This window comes from Mytilus californianus, unplaced genomic scaffold (assembly GCF_021869535.1).
Source record: "Mytilus californianus isolate M0D057914Y unplaced genomic scaffold, xbMytCali1.0.p SCAF_1, whole genome shotgun sequence".
NCBI classification, from domain to species: domain Eukaryota; kingdom Metazoa; phylum Mollusca; class Bivalvia; order Mytilida; family Mytilidae; genus Mytilus; species Mytilus californianus.
The window spans coordinates 74,014,569-74,037,532 of NW_026262581.1; the positions used below are offsets into that span (position 1 = coordinate 74,014,569).

The 22,964-nt window shown below is 31.1% G+C and overlaps 1 protein-coding gene across 1 annotated transcript in view; it reads left to right on the top strand.

Moving 5' to 3' along the window:
* Positions 1–22,964, top strand: part of LOC127723977 (slit homolog 2 protein-like) — a 64,028-nt gene that overhangs the window by 9,126 nt on the left and 31,938 nt on the right. The window contains exons 3-5 of the mRNA XM_052230689.1: positions 20,493–20,564; positions 22,091–22,162; positions 22,554–22,625. Coding sequence (XP_052086649.1) covers positions 20,509–20,564; positions 22,091–22,162; positions 22,554–22,625 — 200 coding nt within the window. The 5' untranslated portion in view covers positions 20,493–20,508. The remainder of the gene's footprint in view (positions 1–20,492; positions 20,565–22,090; positions 22,163–22,553; positions 22,626–22,964) is intronic.

Genomic DNA, 22,964 nt, shown 5'->3' on the forward strand with positions numbered 1-22,964 from the left:
ATTGTGTCAGACAAGTGATTATTGAACACACAGTTATCCGAAATGCTTCTCGTTTAACCTTTAGAGACTTGTTCTGGGATGCAAAAATGACAATGCTTTGGTTAGATGACCACAAACACATCAATATTTGTTAGAACCATCGTCAAACCGATCCTTGTTTTAACAGAGATATACCCCTCTATCTTGGATGAAATGAATTGTAATTTCCCATTAACTTTTCAAAAAATCACAGAAGTATTTGGTTTTGATGAAACCCCATATCGCCTTGTTGGTCTTGGCATGCAAGGAGAACTCTTCTTTTGTTAGGGGGATTGAAATAGTTCCAACGAGACCAAGGTGATGGTTTTGTGATTGATATGTTCATAATAATTAGGGGTGTGTAATTGGTTCAACCACTTCTTGTCAAGCTAGAGAGTTTTAAATGCATTTCATCTTTAAGGAGTAAAAGGAAAGAGTATTTTGCTCAGTCAGAATAATGCATGTGATTGGGGTGACAGGTATTTTAAGGGTATATTTTAATACATTGGGATCTACATGTATAGCAATATAACTATCTTACTCAGGATGTTCTTTTAGTACAAAGCAAGAATTATTCACCTCACTCACTATTTTGATCCTAAATATGAATAAATAGTTCCAACTGGATGTCAAGCAGCCAATAAACCATATAATGAAAACAATTTCTATCAAATATCTTTCAGGGGGATTTATTTTGCATTTTGGATACATACACGTATTTTAATTTTATTCAACATGTGTCATTTACCTAGCATAATTACTCTTGTTAAACTGTATCTGCTATGCTTCCTAAATATATATGGATTTAAATGAAAATTCACTGAGACAAAGTTTACTTGAAGAAAATAACCAAAATTATCGTCAGTGAGACGAAAAAGTCTGGTATGGTACAGGCACCAATAAATCAAATTGTATGCATTAGAGCATCTATTGCCCCTTGTTTTATTCTATGAAGTAACCCAGTTATAACATGAACATAAATTGTACAACTTCTAAATTGCACAATTAAAAAAAATATATACCCCTCGCTTCACTTGTAGAACAGTAGAACACACGCCTAAAAAAACTTATTTTCAAGAAAAAAGTAAAAACAAAAAATGCGCTCGCTCTTTCTATATTTTTTGAGCTATTACATCAAATTGGTGTGGCCTTAGAAGGTTATTAACTAACTAACTGGCTTCAATTTATTATTAACATTTCCTGTCAATCGTTTAGTGTCTGGACAGTTATAACACTAAAACACTGTTTTTTAAAATACATTTCAAATTTACGTCATTTATTTAGCAACGAAAATTCCATATAACTTTAAATAAGAGAAAAGGAAGAGAAATACTAATAAACATTTGTAAACATTTAAACATGTTTTCCTATCAGATTTGTGACCTTTTTCCTATATTTATAAATTTTGTGACTTCTCTTCCTTCCAAATTTGTGACTTTTTTTCCTGTGACCCTTTTCCCTGTTACCGACTGATATGGCTGTGTCTGATTGCAAAAGACTATAGGGGACCGCTTAGATGACAGTGTCAGTTCCTGATCTTCCAATGCTATAATATTTGCGTTACAGTTAGGCTGGGCAAGATTTGAGTTACAGATCGGCTAGGCATAAATTCCAATACTATCAAAGGATGTCCTAGAAAATTTTCACTCTTTTTATGTTCGGTGGCCGTAAAGACCTTTACTGTAACAAAAAAAACAAAAATTTTACAACAAGTGAACATGATTATTAGATTGACCTCGTTGATCTTTCAGATGTCATAAAATTCATCTTGATGTCATTCATATCGATATGTTTGTTAACTCTAGGCATAATTTTATGAAGATTGAGAGATCAAAAAGGTCTAAGCAATGCCCCGGGCCCCTTTGTCTGATTTTTATTGAAAAATGACACTTTAAGCCCTCCGTACATACCGAAGATGACATTTTCTGGAAAATCCGTTTGATAGTATTCTTATATATTTATAGTCATAAAGATTATAAAATTTCATAGACATTGAAGGACTGGGGGAGGGAGGTTACTATATATATATTGAATATCAAACATCCACTTTGAGCCTACTGTGATCATATAAGACAAGAAGTGCACCCAAATTCCTCTTGATGTTGTTTGTATCTACATAATAACTATTTATGTGCCTAATATTTTGAAGATTGAAAAATCAAGAAGGTCTAGCCACTGCCCTTGGCCCTTTTACCTGAATTTTGGACGATTTAAAATTGAAAAGTGACACTTTAAGTCGTTCGTACATGTCGGAAGACGACATTTTTCGGGAAAATCCTTTAGATACCATCTGTATATATACAAAGTTTAAAAGATTATTAAATCTTATGGACATTGAAAGACCAGACACTAGTTACTGTTTTCACTAATGAAACGGTCATTTTAAACTGAACAACTCTTAAATGCCTGACTTTACCGCAAGGAAAAATGTCAAGACCTTTTTCAGTTGTCCAGTACATGTTCAGTACACTGGCTACTTCGAGCGATTAAGTATCGATCAGTACTGGTTCAGTTCAGGTAATTAAGAAAAAACGCCTTGCATTTAATTCAGTAGAGTTAACTACGTTTTAGATCATGTCAGTTCATCGATAGAATTGTTGTCTAGTAGTGTTCAGTGTATCAAAATAATATACGGATTGCTTCCCTTTGGTAAGCACAGAGTCAATAAAAGGAAATCGAAATTAAAAAAAATAATTGATGAATAATTAAATAAACCTATAAATATAAAGAGACATATATTATCGGCAACTATATTGGATACATCTTTTTGTAAACATATGTTTCGTTTCTCATAAATTTAAAAATTTAATAACTGTTATAATATTCTTCAATAACCAAATGAAAAATAAAATGTCTTATAATATTGTTACGCAATATATATATTGAAGTCTGTATATCGAATTCGGCAGTAGCTCATTCGTATATATGTTAGAATGGAGTAGAATCCCGATATCTTCCGAAAAAATCCACGCTATGATTTCGCGCCATTTGTCATTTAATAAATATTTGCTGTGTCTGATTCCAGTAACGTAAGTACATTGTTTGAAAACGTTTTGGCAGTTTTGATGTATTTGCATAGATTCCTAGTGTACAATGTGTTTGTTGGGTGAAAAAACTTCTTTAATGATCGTTATACGTTGATACCGATGGCCAGACCAAGCATTTTCATAAACAAAAAGGAGGGGGGGGGGGATATACAGCTCTTCATTGAAATCCCTATTCTTCGACCTTTACATTTAAAACAAAATAATCTAAAATGAACAGGTGATCATTTCAACCAGTAATAGTATGAAATTTAGCCTCAGCATCAAAATAATTGGGGACAGCTCAGCGGGGGTATTTTATCAAAGGGAGTAAACAGGGGGTCCCTGATTCCCACTTCCCTCCCCAAACTGAAACTTCCCTCCCCGTACTCCAAGATGAAAATAAGTCAAAACATTTCCCAGAATTATCCATATTTTACTGCCCCTCTTGCCAGGGTCCCGTCCTTGACTCCCGCTTGCCTGACTCTCACTTCCCGTCCCTCTTTCCAGGCTGAATCTGAATATCATTTTACAATATTTAAAAACTTAACAGGTTCAAATAACACTGTCCCCTTTTGTACTAACATGTATTAACATATATAACCCAGTTAAAAATGTCATAGTGCAGGAGATATTAAACTAAAATCAGAGACATGTGTATTCATGGTATATGTCTCAGCTAAAATGTTGCATATTAAATCTTGAATAATAATAATATGCCAATCAATAATGTTGAAAATTCAAATGTCTAATGATCCAAAACAAACACTTCTGTCTGGAAAATAAAAGTATCCTTCTCCTTCTCATCATGCTCATTTATAAATTAAATATCTACATGTATTATAAATTCCTAATAGTTTGACATATTATTTGAAATGTATACCTGTTGATAGCAAGTTTTCTGATATTATAAAAATATTGTGCCTTTCTCCTTCAGTGTAATTAAAATTATTGATATTGGGCCAAACTTTTAATGAATAAAAGTATATGTAGGGTACATATAAATGAGATATCAACCCAACGAGAAAAATAACCCACACATCTAAATGTTTCAAAAATAGATGGCCCCAAGAGTGCCACCTAAAACATCAACAATTGACGATTCTTTATACAAACAGATCTAAATATACATGTACATGTATGTCGTAAATAAAATTATTGGCATTCATGGCGGTCATACCACATCTTCTCATTGCTGTAAAGGTATGTTTTAAACATGAAAAACTCAAAATAACTAGTAAAAAAAATTAGATATGACATGTGAGGTTCCTACCTTTGGACAGGTATATATAAATGGAAATTTGGTAGCGTTAAAATGGCTTTTTTGTAGATCTAAACTTTTTTTAATCTTAGTAGGTTTATAGAACATGCATAACAGAAAATAACAGAAAATACAATAAAGAGAAAGGCCAGTACAGCAACAGCACTTCACTCTTGCTGTTAAAGGTTTTGCTAAAAATCATTTTTGGTGCCGGAAACATCATATCCTTCACCATTTTGTGCACACTTACCGTTGTTAATCATAATTGCCCGCAACTAGACATCTAAATTAAAATTACCATCCTAAAAGAGAATACAGAGAATAATTTCTAAATTTAGGGAATTTGCCTTTCTACCAACCCTATATAATAAAAATAACATTAAATAAACAGGTTTGGGTTTTTTTTTTGCCTAGAATTACATTCGAATTTTTTTGGTAAATGAAACTACTGTCACACTACAATTGCTGTGTTATCTTCAATGTTAGCCTATATAGAAAACCTATATATATATAATGCTTTTCGATACCTTGTGTACCTATTTTGCTGTTTAATCTTTGTAAAACAATTGTTGTTAATACACAGTTTTCTAAATTTGCGTGGGAAAACTACCAACAATGATACACAGAAGAAGAAAAAGCTATATAGTTTATTGAAGAATTATGGGTCACACCTAATTCCATATATGTTTTTGAAATTCATGAATTTCCTGTGAAGTTGTATTTTACATCATTCTATTGACTACATAGTAAATGATCTTTCATTATCTACATTTTGTCATGTCGGGGTCTTTTAAATTATTCTGAACTTTATAGTGGGTTTTGTAATACCCATATCCTCAGTGATTGATATAATCTTGCATCCAGTTCATGTTTAAGTATGGGCATAGAAAACTCTAGAGGAGAGAACCTAATACAAGATAATATCTATACGTTTAGGATACCAAAATGTGGACTACTATGCACAATGCAATGCACAACAGCTCACTGGATATAGCTCCGAGTTGTTCACAACATAACTAGTCTGGAGATAAAAAATGACGCATGATAATCAACAATATTGTCATCTGAGATCTATAATTTTATTTTTACCATTGAAATGAAGTAGCGAGCACAAATATACAAATCCACTTGCCCTCATTGACCTTTCCTGTGAACACCGCCTCATCAGACGCTAAAGTGAAGTGTTCCGTCAACATTTGATCACATAGTAATTCTTGTATTTTTTCTAATGTTGTCTCTTGCTCATCAACCCAAAATGCATACATGTAATACCAATATCAAAATCTAAATATGAAAAACCTATCCACATTTTGGTACTAATGGGTGGGAGAGGGGGGAACATATCAAGGATCTCATCAACCCAAACAGTCAATATGTATTGCCTGACTAAATATAGCCCTTAAGCCAACCACTCGGATATTGAAAGAATGAGGATGTATCCCATGTACTTCCACCAAAGATTTCAACCAATGAGGTTATACCCATATCCTCAGTGATTGATATAATTTTGCATCCAGTTCATGTTTAGTTATGGGCATAGAAAACGCTGTTGTCCATACAGCATATTTGCATGCCAATCTCAAATAACACCACTAGCAAGGCTTTCCCTTAAGGAATAGTATTCCCAAAACTCAAAACAAATATGTCTTCAACACTTTTATTAAATATTATTCTTTTATTTCTTTACAATGCAACTAATCATTTCTAGATACGTGTACACCGTTCTTTATAAATAGTTTCACAATTCAATAAGTTCTCATGAATTCGACCACATACAAATTTATAAAGTCTCGTAAAGGCAATGAACTCATATCAAAATGAACATTATTTGTATCACATCTTCAGCATGATGAAAGCTTGTTGTAAGCAAAGGGACTTCACCTTCAAGTGTCAACTATGCTGGCTTGTCGCTTACTTTACTGTTGTTGTGTCAATCTCACTCTTTACTTCCCAATCAGGAACATTGACAATTGTATTTCCACTTGATTCTACTCAACTCTGCTAAAATCATATTAACCAATAACAATTTGTTTATTTGTACTTGTACAGCATTAGTCACACTTCGAAAAGGAAAAATCCCTTCGCCTACAATCAACGTGGAAAACCACTAGGTAATCAGTGTCCCTTGAACTGTAGATAAAGAAATTTGAATTTAAAAATTTCACTATACATAAAATTTTAGTATACATTGGTATACAAAATCATTCAACATTATATTTAGTAGATAAAACAAAACAAAAATATTGCAACAATTAATCTTCCAAGTCAAACAGATTTTTGTGACATCTTTAAACACATCAATGAAATTATATACAAATCCACTAGTAAACATCTCAAAATTAGGGGCAAATTTTTAGAATTACTTTCAAATAGGTTCATTTAACATAAAGCTATTCCATCACATGTTTTTTTTTTTTTTTTTTTTTTAATTCAAGTATCGTTCCTTACTGGCATCTTCTGCCTTTCTCTTCAATGCAGACAAACACAATTTAGTGTTATATTTATATTTACACCAATTCTTTTTTTTATTATTATATTTCCTGAAATCAAATCATAACGTAAACATGCAATTTGTACTCACCAGATTCTGATCAGAAAAATCCTGTCCTTTAAGGTTGATCCTCATTGACATGAATTATCGTAGAATGTCATATTGCATCTCCTTCAGACATCAGCTTGTCAGTAACACCCATGATCTGAAAACTAAAACATTCTATTCATATTCTATGTACATTCAAACAGACCGCTGAACGCGGACCTCGACGAAGACACCTTTTAATTCAATACACATCACTCCAGCCAACGAAACTAATACCAAATGACATGTAATTTCACACTTAATGCTTTCCCTTTCTCAATCTTACTATTCTTTTCTAACAAAATCTTATTATACATAAAATATTTTAACAAACTCCAATTATACATAAAATATTTTAACGCTATAGCACTTTGCCCGGCGTTTAACCGACAAACGGCATAACAAATATCTGATCACCTGGGTTAATAATATCTACCCATGACAAGGTCTAAATCCCAAAACATTTCACCACCAAGGTCAACAATGACCACCTAGGTCTATTAAGAAGCCACCAAGGCGAATATAAATGACCACCAAGGTCTTAAAGCCACCAAGGCTAGTATTTTCTTTTTAATGTTGCCACCAAGGCAAATGTAAACAATTATAAAAATGACCACCTAGGTTTATTGCCACCAATGCAAATATAAATGACCACCTAGGTCTATTGCCACCAAGGCATATATAAATGACCACCAAGGCCTTAAAGCCACCAAGGCTATATTGCCACCAAAGCAAATGTAAGTAAAAGTTAAAGAATATAATTACTTTGCCGACAACACGTGGAGCACGACCATCCCACCGCTTGGATATTGAAAGAATGAGGATGTATCCCATGTACTTCCGCTAAAAATATCAACCAATGAGGTTATGCATTGTTGAAGGCTGTATGCATCAGGTGACATGTAGTTACTTTCATCTAAGTCATTAAGTCTCTGCATATACATTTATCATGTTTATGTCGCTGGAAGATAGTTTCATGGGAGATCATACCACTTTCTTTTTTTATTTAATGCATCTGTGATAAATTAAATTATAATTCATTACATACAGTAAGGTACATGCTCAAAATGTATATGGGTTGATGTCATTTTGGCATATTACCCATGTACTTTCTATGTAATATGGGACTATGAAGAATAAACATCATTCCCTAAATGATTTAGTAACAGCAAAAATGGACATGAAGTCTGCAAATATATAGAAAAATAAGAACCACTAGTATTCCATTACACCTGAGGGTGTTGATGAGGTTTACAGAATAGAGAATAATGGGCAAAACAAATAAAGAATAGAGAACAATTGGCAAAAAAATAAAGAGTAGAGAATAATGGATCAGAAATTCACAGATATTTACTCTCCCAAACCTTCATTTGAAGAAAACTGCAACTTTTAAGATTTGAAAAAACCCACAGATCAACCAGTTGTGATTTTTTTACAAGACAACCCCTGTATTTCAATGGTGTGTGTGTTGGTTCATTGCTGTCATATTTGTTTTTCCTAAATTGTATTATAGATGTATAGTCCATTAGTTTTCTCAGTTGTTTTACATTTTTCAAGTGAGGAATTTTATAGTTGACTATAAATTTGATATAGGGTTTCTCATTGTTGAAGGCTAAACAGTGACGTATAGCTTCTTATATTTTTGTCATTTGAACTCTTGTGTAAAGTTCTATTATATAGTCTAATTGGCATGCCACATCTCCTTATTTCTTTTTAAAGTTTATTTGAACATAAATCATGGCATTGGTTTTCTCTTTTGAATATTCAGAATTTATCATGCTGGGCCTTTTATTCTCACTATACTCAAATAGGTTCTGCTCATTGTTGATTATAGTACAGTATCCTATAGTTGTTAACATCCTCGTCCTTTGATCTAGGGTGAATAGTTTCTTATGGCAATCATACAACATCTCCTTATATATATTTAAACAAGTTTATTGTTTTCTGTTTGGTATTAATTCATAAATAAGATCCATTTATTACACCTGGTGATCCGTTTATTTGGCAATCGCCAATGGCAGTCGGTAGGGTTTAAGAACATTTGTTGTTCGACCTGTTAGTCAAATGCGTTTTGTTAAAATATACTTTTTCACTTTTGTGGTCTTTTGGAAAATGTTGTTTGTGCTGTATTTAGACCCCTCTAACAAGAAATTTGTTTTGCATGCACACGTATAAAAATTGCGGTTTTTATCCAACGCAATCATAGGTTTGAACGTTGTTTTCAATTTAGACTTGTTTATATTTTTTCGTTTTGCCCTGTATTATATTTGCCTTCGGGTTTATATGATTCGTTCATCCTATTTTGACTCCTCAAAATTCAAGAGTCTATCCTAAATTGGGGTAAATTATATGGCCTTCCAAATACAGTTTCGATTCCTAACATCACTGAAGAGACATTAATTGTCGAAAAAATCCGGATATGGTGTACAAAAGTCTTTGCACCTTTTGTTTGCGGTATACCATCTTTGCCGCAAGTTTCTTGTTTTCTGTTTGGTATTAATTTATAAAAAAGATCCATTTATTACACCTGGTGATCCGTTTATTTGGCAATCGCCAATAGCAGTCGACAGGGTTTAAGAACATTTGTTGTTCGACCTGTTAGTCAAATGCGTTTTGTTAAAATATACTTTTTCACTTTTTTGGTCTTTTAGAAATGTTGTTTGTGCTGTATTTAGACCCCTCTCACAAGAAATTTGTTTTGCATGCACACGTATAAAAATTGCGGTTTATTCTCTTAAAACAATTGTTACAGAGAACATATACATATTAACAATATACAAATTTATAGTGCATGTGTGAATTTCATATACATGTATAAGGGTGAAGGTTTGGTACCATTAAAACGTTTAAACCCGCTGCAGTTGTTTGCACCTGTCCTTAGTAAGGAATCTGATGTTCAGTAGTTGTCGTTTGTTGATGTGGTTCATAAGTGTTTCTCGTGTCTCGTTTTTAATATAGATTAGACCGTTGGTTTTCCCGTTTGAATGGTGTTACACTAGTATTGTTTTGGGCCCTTTATAGCTTGCTGTTCGGTGTGAACCGAGGCTCCATGTTTAAGACCGTAGTTTGACCTATAATGGTTTACTTTTATAAATTTTGACTTGGATGGAGAGTTGTCTCATTAGCACTCATACCACATCTTCTTATATCTATAAATCAATACTAAAAGGCTCTAACCTGGAGGAACGACCTTCTCTTGGACGTTTTTAATAAATCTACACAATTTTTCTAATATAATTACATTGTGCAGATGACTTCAAAGATTTTCACAAATGTATAACTGCCCCTTTTGATTTTAACATGATCAATTGATTTATTGGGATATTATGGAGCTACATGTATGGTTGATAGCGACTGTTCCTGTTATATGTTACCTAGTTTAGGGGCCTGGATCTGCATCTTATGACATGTAACACACTGTGGTATAGAAGTATCAGATAAGGACAATGACAATAAATTCACTATTTATAAGTATATATAAGGACAATTTTATTTATACTAGCACTTGACAAAGTCCAAAGCAAAAGCACAAGGGATTTTCTTTAAGTAATTTATTTACTATATAACATTGGACAAAAGGTCAATTTTAAGATGTTACTTAAAAAAGAAATTACCTGATGGAAGATTTTCTTGATGTAGTTTACAGAAAAGAGAATGGGCAAAATGCATATAATAAAGTGCCAACAAAAAAAAATAAGTGAAAAATGGAAGCTGAAATATAAAAAAAATAGAATAAAGTAAAATAATCTAAAAAATCAAAGAATACAGAAATGAAGGACCCCCATCCCCATCAATTATCATATACAATCAATGACAGAGGTATGCTTTCTGGTAATTTTTCGTATATAATGTACTAAAAACAGTTGAACATTTTTTTTTAAATATTTGTCTCCTTTATATATTTGAAAATAGAACTTCATTTGATTAAAGTTCGATTAATGATTTTTTTTTTTTTTAATTCATTTACTTTTAGATAAAACATAAAAAAGTACCGCATGAAGCCTCTAAAAAACAGCTATCAAACTTGTTGAAAACTAGTGGTTTGATAAACCACAAGGACTCCACATGATTTTTTCAATTTTATATAATCGCAATTCGTACGAACTATGGAGCAAGTAGCAAGCATTATGTTTTATAGTTTTACAGAAATTACTCATATTGTTCTACCTTGATAGCTGACGCACATCAAAGTCGTGAATCTATGGCAAATAACCTTGTCGGAAGAGAAATAAAACAAAAGAAAAAAAAATATTTGTATCTATGTAAATAAAAACAAAACATTTGATTATACATATTTAGCACTATTCTTTACAATTGTTAATTACTTTAAATAAAAAGACTATGATTGTTGACCTGATTGTTTAATCAGTTGTTATGCAAGTTGCCAGTGGCAATCGGTTCACCGATTTTCGGTAATATCAAGGAAAAACTGGCAGGTGCCTAAACATTGTTCAATTACTCATCTATTTGTGGTTCTTTTTCTATAAAATTTAGAATTAATGCATTAAATATCAATCTCTACCATGATATGAAAACAAAATACCTGTAGCAGCACCCCTTCTAGACTTAGTGGCATACTATAAGTCCTTAGTGCACTAAGGAGTTCTTAGCAGTGTTTAGACTTACCGGTTACTATATTGGCTAGATAATAAAAAAAATCTTATTATTTCCCACCACGCTAACATCAAATGATTTATTTTTTTTTTTGTCGCGAAACCTTTTTTTACGAACCTAAAATTTAATTTAATGGCAAATACTTTAAATCTGCTTTTTTCCCTTCTACCTGATTAATTTTAATTTTTGTTTTAGAAAAAAACCATAAGGAACTCAAGATAACCAAATTGATATTTAAATGATTAAATTTGATAAAGATATTTTAGACATTAAGATTGATAAAGTTAAATTAGAAACTAGAAACCTAGAATACAAATGTATATTGACCATTAAAATACAATTTATGTATAATAAAACATATTTCAAATGTTCTATATCGATTAGAACAATCTTATAGTGGCCGAATAAGGATGAATCCATTACCAGCTGTTCAGTGTTCGGTGACCCATATCGGCTCACTTTATACAGGTATCGGAACAATAAAAGCTAATTGCCAATCCAATCAAGGATGACCACCTCGGTTTTACATCACATGTTACATTCAGTGGAAAACTACCTGTGTATATTTAGATTTTAATTTTTAATTTAAAAAAAATCATGCAGATGTAGAATCTTTATATGTTTGCACATTTTATTTTGATTTCGACAGATTACCAAACTATCTCAACTCTCTTCTCAAATGTAGATATAATGTATCTAAACACTAAACAAAAAAAGGGGGTGGGTTAAAATAGACAGTTTTAAAACGAGCTATCGTGTTACTATCAATGAACTTTATTTCATAACTCAGTTGCAGTTTACTGCGACACAGGAGATAGAATACATATAACAGAAATACATTAACAATATAAATATAAATAGTAACAATGAAACAATAAATTCGTTATTTACAGGTTGATACACATTGAATGAACAATTGACATTTAAGTAACCATTCAAAGACCTGTCTCACAAAGCACGTACAATTTAACACCCACAAGTGTACACGTGGTTATCAAGACTTGTCCCTTAGTGTAATGTAGTGACATCGATTAGATAATAATCAAATTTCAATGCGTTAAGATAGTGATGATATTTTAAAGTTAAATACAATTAGCTTATTCAAAAGCGAAATATTACAGTGCGATAATAAACCATACATTTTATAATTTGATGGAAAATAAGTAAAGTGCGGCGGTATGAGTTTAAAACGAACGTGTGCAACTAAATGATGATTACAAATGAATAAATAATGGAATTCGTCTCCAATTAAGCGATCTTGGATTAAAGGGCAGAATATCTCATCGTTGATATGATACGCTACCTTCCGGTAATCGATAGGCATTTTCAAGTTACAGGTACGTAACTTACATATATAAATTTCGACTTGAACTTGACAGTTTCAATAGATATGGCTCTTACCGGAATTCCGATTTTATAAAGGAATATAAATGTCCCTTAGGTGAATTCGTAATATCGATGTTTGGACAATTTAAGCATCAATTTGTAAAGTATGTTTGATAATTTATTCTCGCACTGCTGAAGTCTGCACCAGAAAGAAATTATTTTTGGTTTTTATTTGACAATCTAGAGGCACCCGCCCAAGTTCACCGTAAACAATATTACCCGGAGTGCTGGTTCTTACATGCATGACATGTAACACTCTTTTACAAAACTAGAGATTACCTTTTTCAATAATACTTGTATTTTCAAATCCCCATATTTCGGAACCATACAGCAATTTAGGAGATAATAAGGCATCAAATAACTTTATTTGTAGATCTACAGGTATATGTATGTTTCAATGTTTTTCTATACAACACAAGTCATGTTAAGCTTTCTGTGCTTGATCTACATACTATTTGTCAAAGAAACACATTGCAAGAAATGTACATAAGTTTCAGACATAGCATTTTCGTTAAGATTATATAAAATTAGATCATAAAATCTTTTATGTAAACCTACATGTATGGAAGATTTGCATATACGTTCACAAATCGGTATTACATGAGGGTCTTGATGGGGTCTTTCATTCAGTCTGTATTCTTTAATTTTCAGGCCGTTTTTCTCTATTCTTTATACTTGTTGCCCATTATTCTCTATTCTTTATTTGTTTGGGTATATTTTTTCCCATTATTCTCTATTCTCTATTCTGCAAACCCACATCACATCCTCTCAAATTTCTTGTATTTGTGTGTTAGGTAATTTTTTTCGGAATTTTAAATCATTTTTCAATTTTTTATTATGAATGATCTTTTAGGTGTTTTATAGAATCACAGTGTAATCAGAAAAAAATAAACATATCTGCAGATTTGTATCAATTATTATATATTATTATATATTGTTTTGAACATATTTTCAATTGGATTCTAATTATGGTTACCGACACGAAATGTATTTTAAGAAAATTCAATACTCATGTGCAAATTGTCGTGCTCCTCTTGATATTATATTTTTATATATACAAATTGATACAAAAATGTCTTGAACAGTTTTAATATTATTTATATTTTTTTTTATATGTCATAGGAAGATTTTTGCAAAGATTCATATAGGGTCAAAATCTAAATCAAGTTGAGGTTTTTATGACGTATTTGGACGTATATGGGGCTGATTTAATGTGTCACAATTAACAGGTTTATATACTTAATGATCATGCATGTATTCGAATAAACATAAAACAAATATAAATTGTAAAGTGAATAGATCCACTTTATTCTCATAAATCTACGTGTCATAGTCACAGAGAAAATTGATATTTACAATAACAAAATATATTTGACGCTTTATTCATCAAGATATATAAAGTCATAAAATTGTAGGACCCGATTTTTACTGAAAGCGGGGATTGCCATTTAAACGTTTGCATTTTTTCAATAGCCGCTTCCGTCGATAAAGCTAGGTAAAAATGTGTACGCAATTCCGACAACAGATTTCATTTAATTGTAAAATCATTTAACTTTCAAACATGTTTCATTTTGGACAACTGAACAAGGCACAAGTTGTTTTTTTTTCACAGAAAGAAATCAATATCATTTAGAAATCGATCAATGTACTGAAAATTATAATCCAAGCTCGAATAAAGGGAGACAAGCCTTATGAATCTGCACAAACTATTTTATGTCAAAATCGATAGATTTACCTGGCACTGAACACTACTGAAAATTCCTGTACAACTATTTCATCGATGTACTGATTGGAGCGAAAACGTTCTTGACGCTGCTGAATCAAATGCAAGTCGTTTTCTTTTAATTACCTGGACCAGTACTGAACTGTACTGAATATCCTGCGCGGGTCAGGGTATTGAATACGTACTGAATAACTGAAAAATATCTTGACATTTTTCCTCGCGGTAAATTCAGTCATTTAAGAGTTGTTAAGTTTAAAATTACCGTTTCCGTAGTGAAAACAGTAAATAGTGAGAGTGATCTCACTGTCACTTCAGCGGTTTCCGTTAGGTTTTCACTATATATTTTGAATATCAAACTTTCACTTTGAGCCCTCCATAAATTCCTCTTCATGTCATCTGTATCTATATACCAACTATGTGTATATGCCTAATATTCCGAAGATTGAAAGATCAGGAGGTCTATCCTCCGCCCTGGGCCCTTTTACCTGAATTTTGAACGATCTTTAATTGAAAAGTGACACTTAAGCCCTCCGTACATATCGAAGACGACATTTTTGGGAGAAATCATTTCGACAACATCTGTATATATACATAGTCTAAAAGATTATAAAAATCTTGTGGACATTGAAGCACCAAAGTGGTCTCACTGTCATTTCACTGGTCTCCAGTATGTTTACACTATATATTTGGAATATCAAAACTGGCACTTGAAGCCCTCCGTAAACATAGAAGATAAAAAGTGTACCCGAATTCCTCTTGATGTCATTTTTATTTATTAATTATTTATATGCACAATATTATGAAAGAGCAGAAAAGTCTTGCCAACGCCCTGGGTTCTTTTACTTGAATATATGTTGAATATTAAGTCAATCTAAAATATCTCCTATTCGGCATTCCATAGTTGTTTCTATTTATATTTTCAAATGTTACTAGAGTGTTCGTTTGTTTTGTTTCTTGAAATGTCATGTTTTAAAAGTAAATCTTTGATTGCATTTTATTGATAAAAAATCTATATTTCATAAAGAGAAGTATACGACTTACATAAGGATTTATATTTGTAATAACGAGAATTTACAATAACTTGACAGGGTCACAAAAAGATGTCCTACAATGTACCTCTTTTTACTGCTTTTAACTATGACTCTTATGCTTTTAATGTTATATAATATTTAAATTTTTATTACTTTCATCTTACCAGCAGCCAGTTGGTTATTGAATATCAAAAAACGAATAACGAAACGGCAGCTAACTTGACATGCATATACTTGAATTGGTGGTAAAGTACTGAACCTTTAGTTATTTGGCGAATCCTAGGTTTAATACATTTTTTTAAAAGACTTTATTTATTTGTTTTTAATTTTAGCAGAGCAATTACTTTTTTTCATAGAAATCTTTGGATGGCAATTTTGTTTTACTATTCAAAAAGACGGGCATCATCTTTTTTGAAGATATAGAATTAAGAAGGCACCGGTTTTCCTTCTTATAAATGTTGTACGGTATATATTAAACAAGTCAAACACCTTAATCATAGATTGCATATTTTATTTTATATCATATTACAGAGACTTGTCAAACAATAATTATAATAGTTCTATACAAGATATTCCTTTTATCGGACTGACAAATTTACATTTTTTGTAAGAATATTTATAGATTTCATAACGAGAGTAAATTTATTATCGTATGATATCAATTAGAGTTATTTAATTTCAATATTATAGCAAAAAAGCGTGCAGGGTTTATTTTTATTTTTTTTTATTGAAATTAAAACAACAAATTAAAGAATATTTGTTCAGGTAAAATAATTTTGATTTTGCTGACTTTAGAACTGCTTCTTACTGGCTTATTGGTTTCTATTCATGTGCTTCCGAAACATTCAACATTTGCAAGTATAGTCCGTTTGATTTCTATAAATCTTCAGAAAATAATTCTTAAAAATTCATTTTTACAAATAAACATTTATTTTCTTGATGTATGTTAATGTATGATATATACAAACTCTGACTATAAATATCATAATTTTGGGCCAATAATCAAAATAGTTACCCATTAGGTCTCTATGCTACTTCTATTTTTTTTTATATAAAATACTTGATGGAGTAAGTATGAATAGTGTAACAGCCTTAAATTCAAAACAAAAACATAGACATGTGCTTTAAACCTGTTAAGTCACATGGTACAATAAAACAAACATTCAAAGCACATGTCTAATGTTTTTGTTTTGAATGGAAGGCTGTTGCACTATTCATACTTACTCCATCAAGTATTTTATATACAAAAAAATAGAAGTAACATAGAGACCTTATGGGTAACTTTTTTGATTATTGGCCCAAAATTATTATATTCATAGTCAGAGTTCGTATATATCATACATTAACATACATCAACCAAAAAAAAATGTTTTTTTAAGAATTATTTTCTGAAGATTTATAGAAGTCAAACGGACTATATATGTTAAGCAACAACAACAAAATTATCATTTTATTTAATTAAGACATTGCAAATTGTTTTTTCTTATCAAGCATGCAATAGTTTCCCCTTTGCATTAAGCAACAACAAATCCCCATTTTATTTTAATACCTTTTTGGCATGACAAGATTTTTTGATTTTTTAAATCTTGTTGGTACTCTTCCGTGTTAAGGTAAGAACAAATAAAAGAAAAAGATACTAATGGGCCAATTAAAGACTGTTCAGTTGACAGACAGAAATATGGCTAAATACAAAAATGATAAAAAATATAAAAGATCGGGAATGAAACCGGGGAACCCTGTGTCTCGCCTGTGAGTGCATACTTTCCATGTAAAAGTATTATGCTGAATGAAAAAAGACTAAATCCATTTATAAGTATAATTCCCGGTTCATTAGATTCATTCACTGCGTTCTTCCTTAAAAAAGGGAAAATCAGGTAAAAATCGCATTTGCTATTTCATAAAGGAAACAAAGAGGACGAAATGTGGTCAAGACATATGGATCGCTCCTTTGCAATCTATGCAACAGATATCTCAAAAAGTCGACCATATAATAGTAACGATCAAAAAATTTTTGAAAAGATAACGATAACTTTCCATGAAAGTCATTGTTAAGTAAGTTCATCGTATGCAGTTACTCTCTTTCAAGGAAATTTTCATCAACTTAATATCACGCTATGGAATATCATATCAACCAAGAGATATACAATCCATATATAGGTGGTCCTTGTATAGTGTTGCTAAATACAAAATAAATGTACTTTTCACTGTGGAAACGTTAGAATTAGATTAATCTTGTTTACTGCATTATTTCTGCATCTATTTGTTTGCACAACACCTGATATAAAAACAACTTTGACTTCATCAAAACGCTGTTGTAAATTGATGTGTAAAATAATTCAGCTAAAATTAATGTTATGGTTATAACGACAGAAGTTCTGATATAAAGCAATTAAGAAATAAAAGAATATTAAGTTTTATCTTTTTAATCTTAACTTATCTTTAAAAAAACAGGTTTGTTTTAGCTTAGTTTTATATTAAACATTTCATCTTAATCATTCAGGCTTTTTATTAAAGAGTTATAAAAGAGTTGCTCGTGCGATCATTTTTAGTATGAATCACTTCAACTTCATACCTTAATTATATTCTGCTTACATTACAATTTCATTTGTATAAATTTGCTTATATGCAAATAAACGTAAATCAACAAAAAAAAATTATACTCCTCTTAGTGTTTAGCTTTCTATTTAATATGCAAGTCATATAAGGTATAATGTTGCACCTAGGAATATTACTTACAACTCAGATCACAAATTCATATAAAGATATTTCTGTTGAAACAGGAACACTTCTGTCGAAAATGGATTTCTGGATGGATTGTCATCCTTACAAACGTTATATATCCCGAATATTTATTTTATATGTGAGATCGTTTCGGCCATTTCATTTCATACAACCTATATTTATATTCTTATCAAGCATGCACTATTTTCCCCTTCACATTAAGCAGCAAGATATAACCATTTGTTAACGAGATTATTATTATAATATCTTATTATGGGGTTAGATTTGTATAGTCTTGTTATTACTCTTCGCTTTTCAAGTAAGAACAAATAAAAGATAGTATGGGCCAAAGAAATATTGACAAAAAGAAATATGACTTAAAGAAAAAAAATATATATAAAAGATCTTGAATGTTTCTCCTGAACACTGTGTAATGCGTGACATTGCTACTTTCTGTGTAAAAGTGTTATATCGAATGTCAAAAGACTAAATCCAGTTATCAGTAAAATACGAAAAACTATATATTGATGGTGATTTTTGTTCGATAGTAATATGTCTACAGAACTAGGTAGGATAAGGAGTTCCTGTTTCACTAGAAGCATCCTTTACATTCTTCCTTTAAAATAAGAAAATGTATCGCATTCTCTTATACATGCATAATCAAAGAAAAAAAGTGGACGAAATCTGGTCTAGACAAATGAATCTATCCGTTATGATCTATTAAATAGATATCTCAAGAGAATCAACCATGTCATGATTGCTTCCATAAAACATTTGAAAATATAACATAAACTTACCACGAAGAAGCCATTGTAAAGGAGCTTCCTCACATGCAGTTTCTCTCTACCAAGAACATTTTCATACGTTTAATCTCAAGCAATATGGATCGATCCATTGAAATATATGTAACAGATATCTCATAAAGTCGACCATATAATAGTAACGATCAAACAGTTTTTGAAAAGATAACATTAACTTTCCATGAGAACCATTGTTAAGTAGCTTTCTCGTATCCAGTAACTCTGTATCAAGGAAATATCATCAATTTAATTGCAAGCTATGGAATATCGTATCAACAAGGAGGTATATAATCATTATATAGGCGGTCCTTGTATAGTGCTGCTAAATATAAAATAATTTTCACTGTGGAAAGATATAATTAGATTAATCTTGTTTACTGTATTATATTTTTATTGTACAATTACTTGTTCACAACACCTGATACATACAAAATTGACTTGATCAAAACGCTATTGTAAATTGATAAATCAATATGTAAAATATTTCAGCTAAAATCAATCTGATCGTTATTACACAGAAGTTCTGATATAAAGCAATTTAGAAATAAAAGATTGTTAAATTGAATCTTTTTAATCTTAACCTATCTTTGAAAAAGAGATCTGTTTTTTATATCGAACATTTCATCCCAATCATTCAAGGTTTTTTTTAATTAATGGGTTATATAAAAGTTGGTCGTGCGCTCATTTATAGTATGAATCGCTTCCACTTTATACCTAAATTACATTCTGCTTCCATTACAATTTCATAAATTGTCTTCTGTTTGTATAAACAAAAAAAATCTAAACACATTAATCAAAAATTGCTTATTACATCGTATATCATATTACAAAGACTGATCGACCAACAATATAGGTTCTATAGAGGGTAGCACTTTTGTAGGACTGACAAATTTACAGACTTTGAAAATAGATTTATAAGTTCCTTAACGAGAGGTAATTTGATATTTCTTGATGTGAACTCTCGAGTTATTAGATTTCCATATCATTACAAACGATTCTGGAGACTTTATTGTAGGTAATATCGAAATCATATAACGAATTAAAATATCTTTACAACACCTTGAAATATTTTTGATTCGAACGATTTATAACTGATCCCTACTGTATTTAAAAAACTGATCTACCTTTTCGTTTCGTGTGCTTATGGCGCATGCAGCATTTGCAAATATACGTTAAGCAACAACAAAAACATCATCGTTTAAAAAAAAGAAAAAGATTGTTAATCCTTTTGGCTTTACTTCAAGTGTTTAGCTTTCTTTTTATTATGCAGTTCATATAAGATATTATGTTGCACCTATGCATATTACTTATTACTCAGTTCTCAAATTCATTTGTAGATATTTCAGGGACAACATGATCACTTCTGTAGAAAATAGAATTCTGGATGGACTGTCTTCCTTAATCCTCTTGTAAGTCCCGAATATTTATTTTATCTGTGAGATCATTTCGGACATTTCATTTCTAACAACCTTTATTTATATTCTTATCAAGCATGCAATATTTTCCCCTTTACATTAAGCAGCCATTTTTTTATCGAGATTATTATTCTTATACTTTATGACGGGACAAGATTTGTATAGTCCTGTAAACTCTTCGCTTTTCCAGTAAGAACAATTAAAAGATATTATTGGCGAATCAAATATTGTGAGTTGACAGACAGAAAAATGATTTGAAGACAATAAAGATCAAAAAGATCGGGAATGATTCTCTTGAATCCTGTGTCTCGCATGTGATTGCTACTTTCAGTGTAAAAGTGTTACATCGGATGTCAGAAAACTAAATTTCGTTATAAGTAAAATACGAAAAAACTATAGGAGGATGGAGATTTTTTTCGGCAGTATTAGTTCTACAGCGCTAAGGAAAGGTAAAGAGTTCCAGTTTCATTGACGCATTTGATGCCTGGTAAAAATCGCATTCGCTCATATCATAAATGAGAAAGTGGACGAAATATGTTCTAGACAAATAAATCTATCCGTAGTGATCTATGAAAATGATATCTCAAATAAGTCAACAATATTATGATTGCTTCCATACAACTTTTGAAATTATAACATTTACTTCCCATAAAGACGCGTGATAACGACTCTAGTTATTGAATTAAAAATGACAGTGAAGTCTCATTGTTGTAGATTAATGAATAATGTCCACTTTCTGACAGTTGTCTAGTGCATTCTATAAATATGATGAAACGGTATGATATTGTGTTTCTTTGTCCTATATGTTCTCCCATTTATTTGTATTGTGGTCCTGTCATGTGATGTTGTCGTTTTGGTGATATGTTTGACGTTGCCATAAAAGCGGGAGGTTTGGCATGCAACAAAACCAGGTTCAACCCACATTTTTTCTTAAAATGTCCTGTACCAAGTCAGGAAAATGGCCATTGTTATATTATAGTTCGTTTATGTGTGTGTTACATTTTAATGTTGTGTTTTTGTTGTGTCGTTGTTTTCCTCTTATATTTGATGCGTTTCCCTCAGTTTAAGTTTGTAACCCGGATTTGTTTTTATCTCTATCGATTTATGAGTTTCGAGCAGCGGTATACTACTTTTGCCTTTAATTAGCGTTCTGCACTAAGAAAAGTAAACGGAAATTACTTTTTTAAATAGTTGATAAAATTTGGATTACCAAATTGCATATTTGAATTGGTAGTAAAGTACTACACCTTCATTCTATTCGGTGATTCCTAGGTTTGATATATATTTTTAAAAGACTTTATTTATCTGTTTTAATTTCAGCAGGGGGATTACTTTTTTTCACAGAAATCTCTTGATGACAATTTTTTTTTAAGATTCAAAAAGACGGGCATCAACATTTTTGAAGATATAAAATTTAGTATGCACCGGCCTATCCCTCTTATAAGTTATGTACGGTCTATAAGAAACAAGTCCAACACGTTAATCGTAGATTGCTTATTTTACTATATATCATATTACAGAGACTTGGCAGACAATAGTATTAGTTCTATAGCAGATAGTCCTTTTATCGAACTGACAAATTTACAGATTTTGTAAGTATATCTACAGATTTCATAACGAGAGTAAATTATATATCGCGTGATATCAATAGGATTTAATATATTTCTATATTAAATGAAAAAAGCCTGCAGAGTTTATTTTTATTATTTTTTATTGAAATTAAAAAAATGAATTGAAGAATCTTTGTCCTGGTGAAATGATTTTGAATTTGCTAACTTTAGAACTGATTCCCACGGCCTATTGTTTTCTATTCATGTGCTTCTGAAATATGAAACATTTCAAAGTATACGTCAAACAACAACAACAGATTATCATTTTGTTTGATTAAGACATTGTATTTCTATTCAATATACAGTTCATATTGGATATAATGTTTCATCTTGGTAAATTACATATTACTCAGTTCGCAAATTCTTTTTGAAGATTTATCCAGAGAAACAGGATTACCTCTGTAGAAAATGGATCTTTGTATGGATTATCATCCTTAAGAGAGTTGTAAGTACCGACTATCTATTTTATCTATAATATGTTTCCGCCATTTCATTTCTTACAACGTATATTTATATTCTTATCAAGCATGCAATATTTCCCCTTTACCTTAAGCAACAGCAAATCACCATATGTTTTATCGAAATTATTCTTATAATACCTTTTGACGTGACAAAATTTTCTAATCGTGTTGGTACTCTTTTGTATTACGTTAAAAACAATTAAAGGGTATTAATGGGCGAATTGAAGACTGTTCAGTTGGCAGACAGAAATATGGCTAAAATACAAAAACGATAAAAAGATACAAATATCATGAATAATTCTTGGGAACCTTTTTCCCTCGCT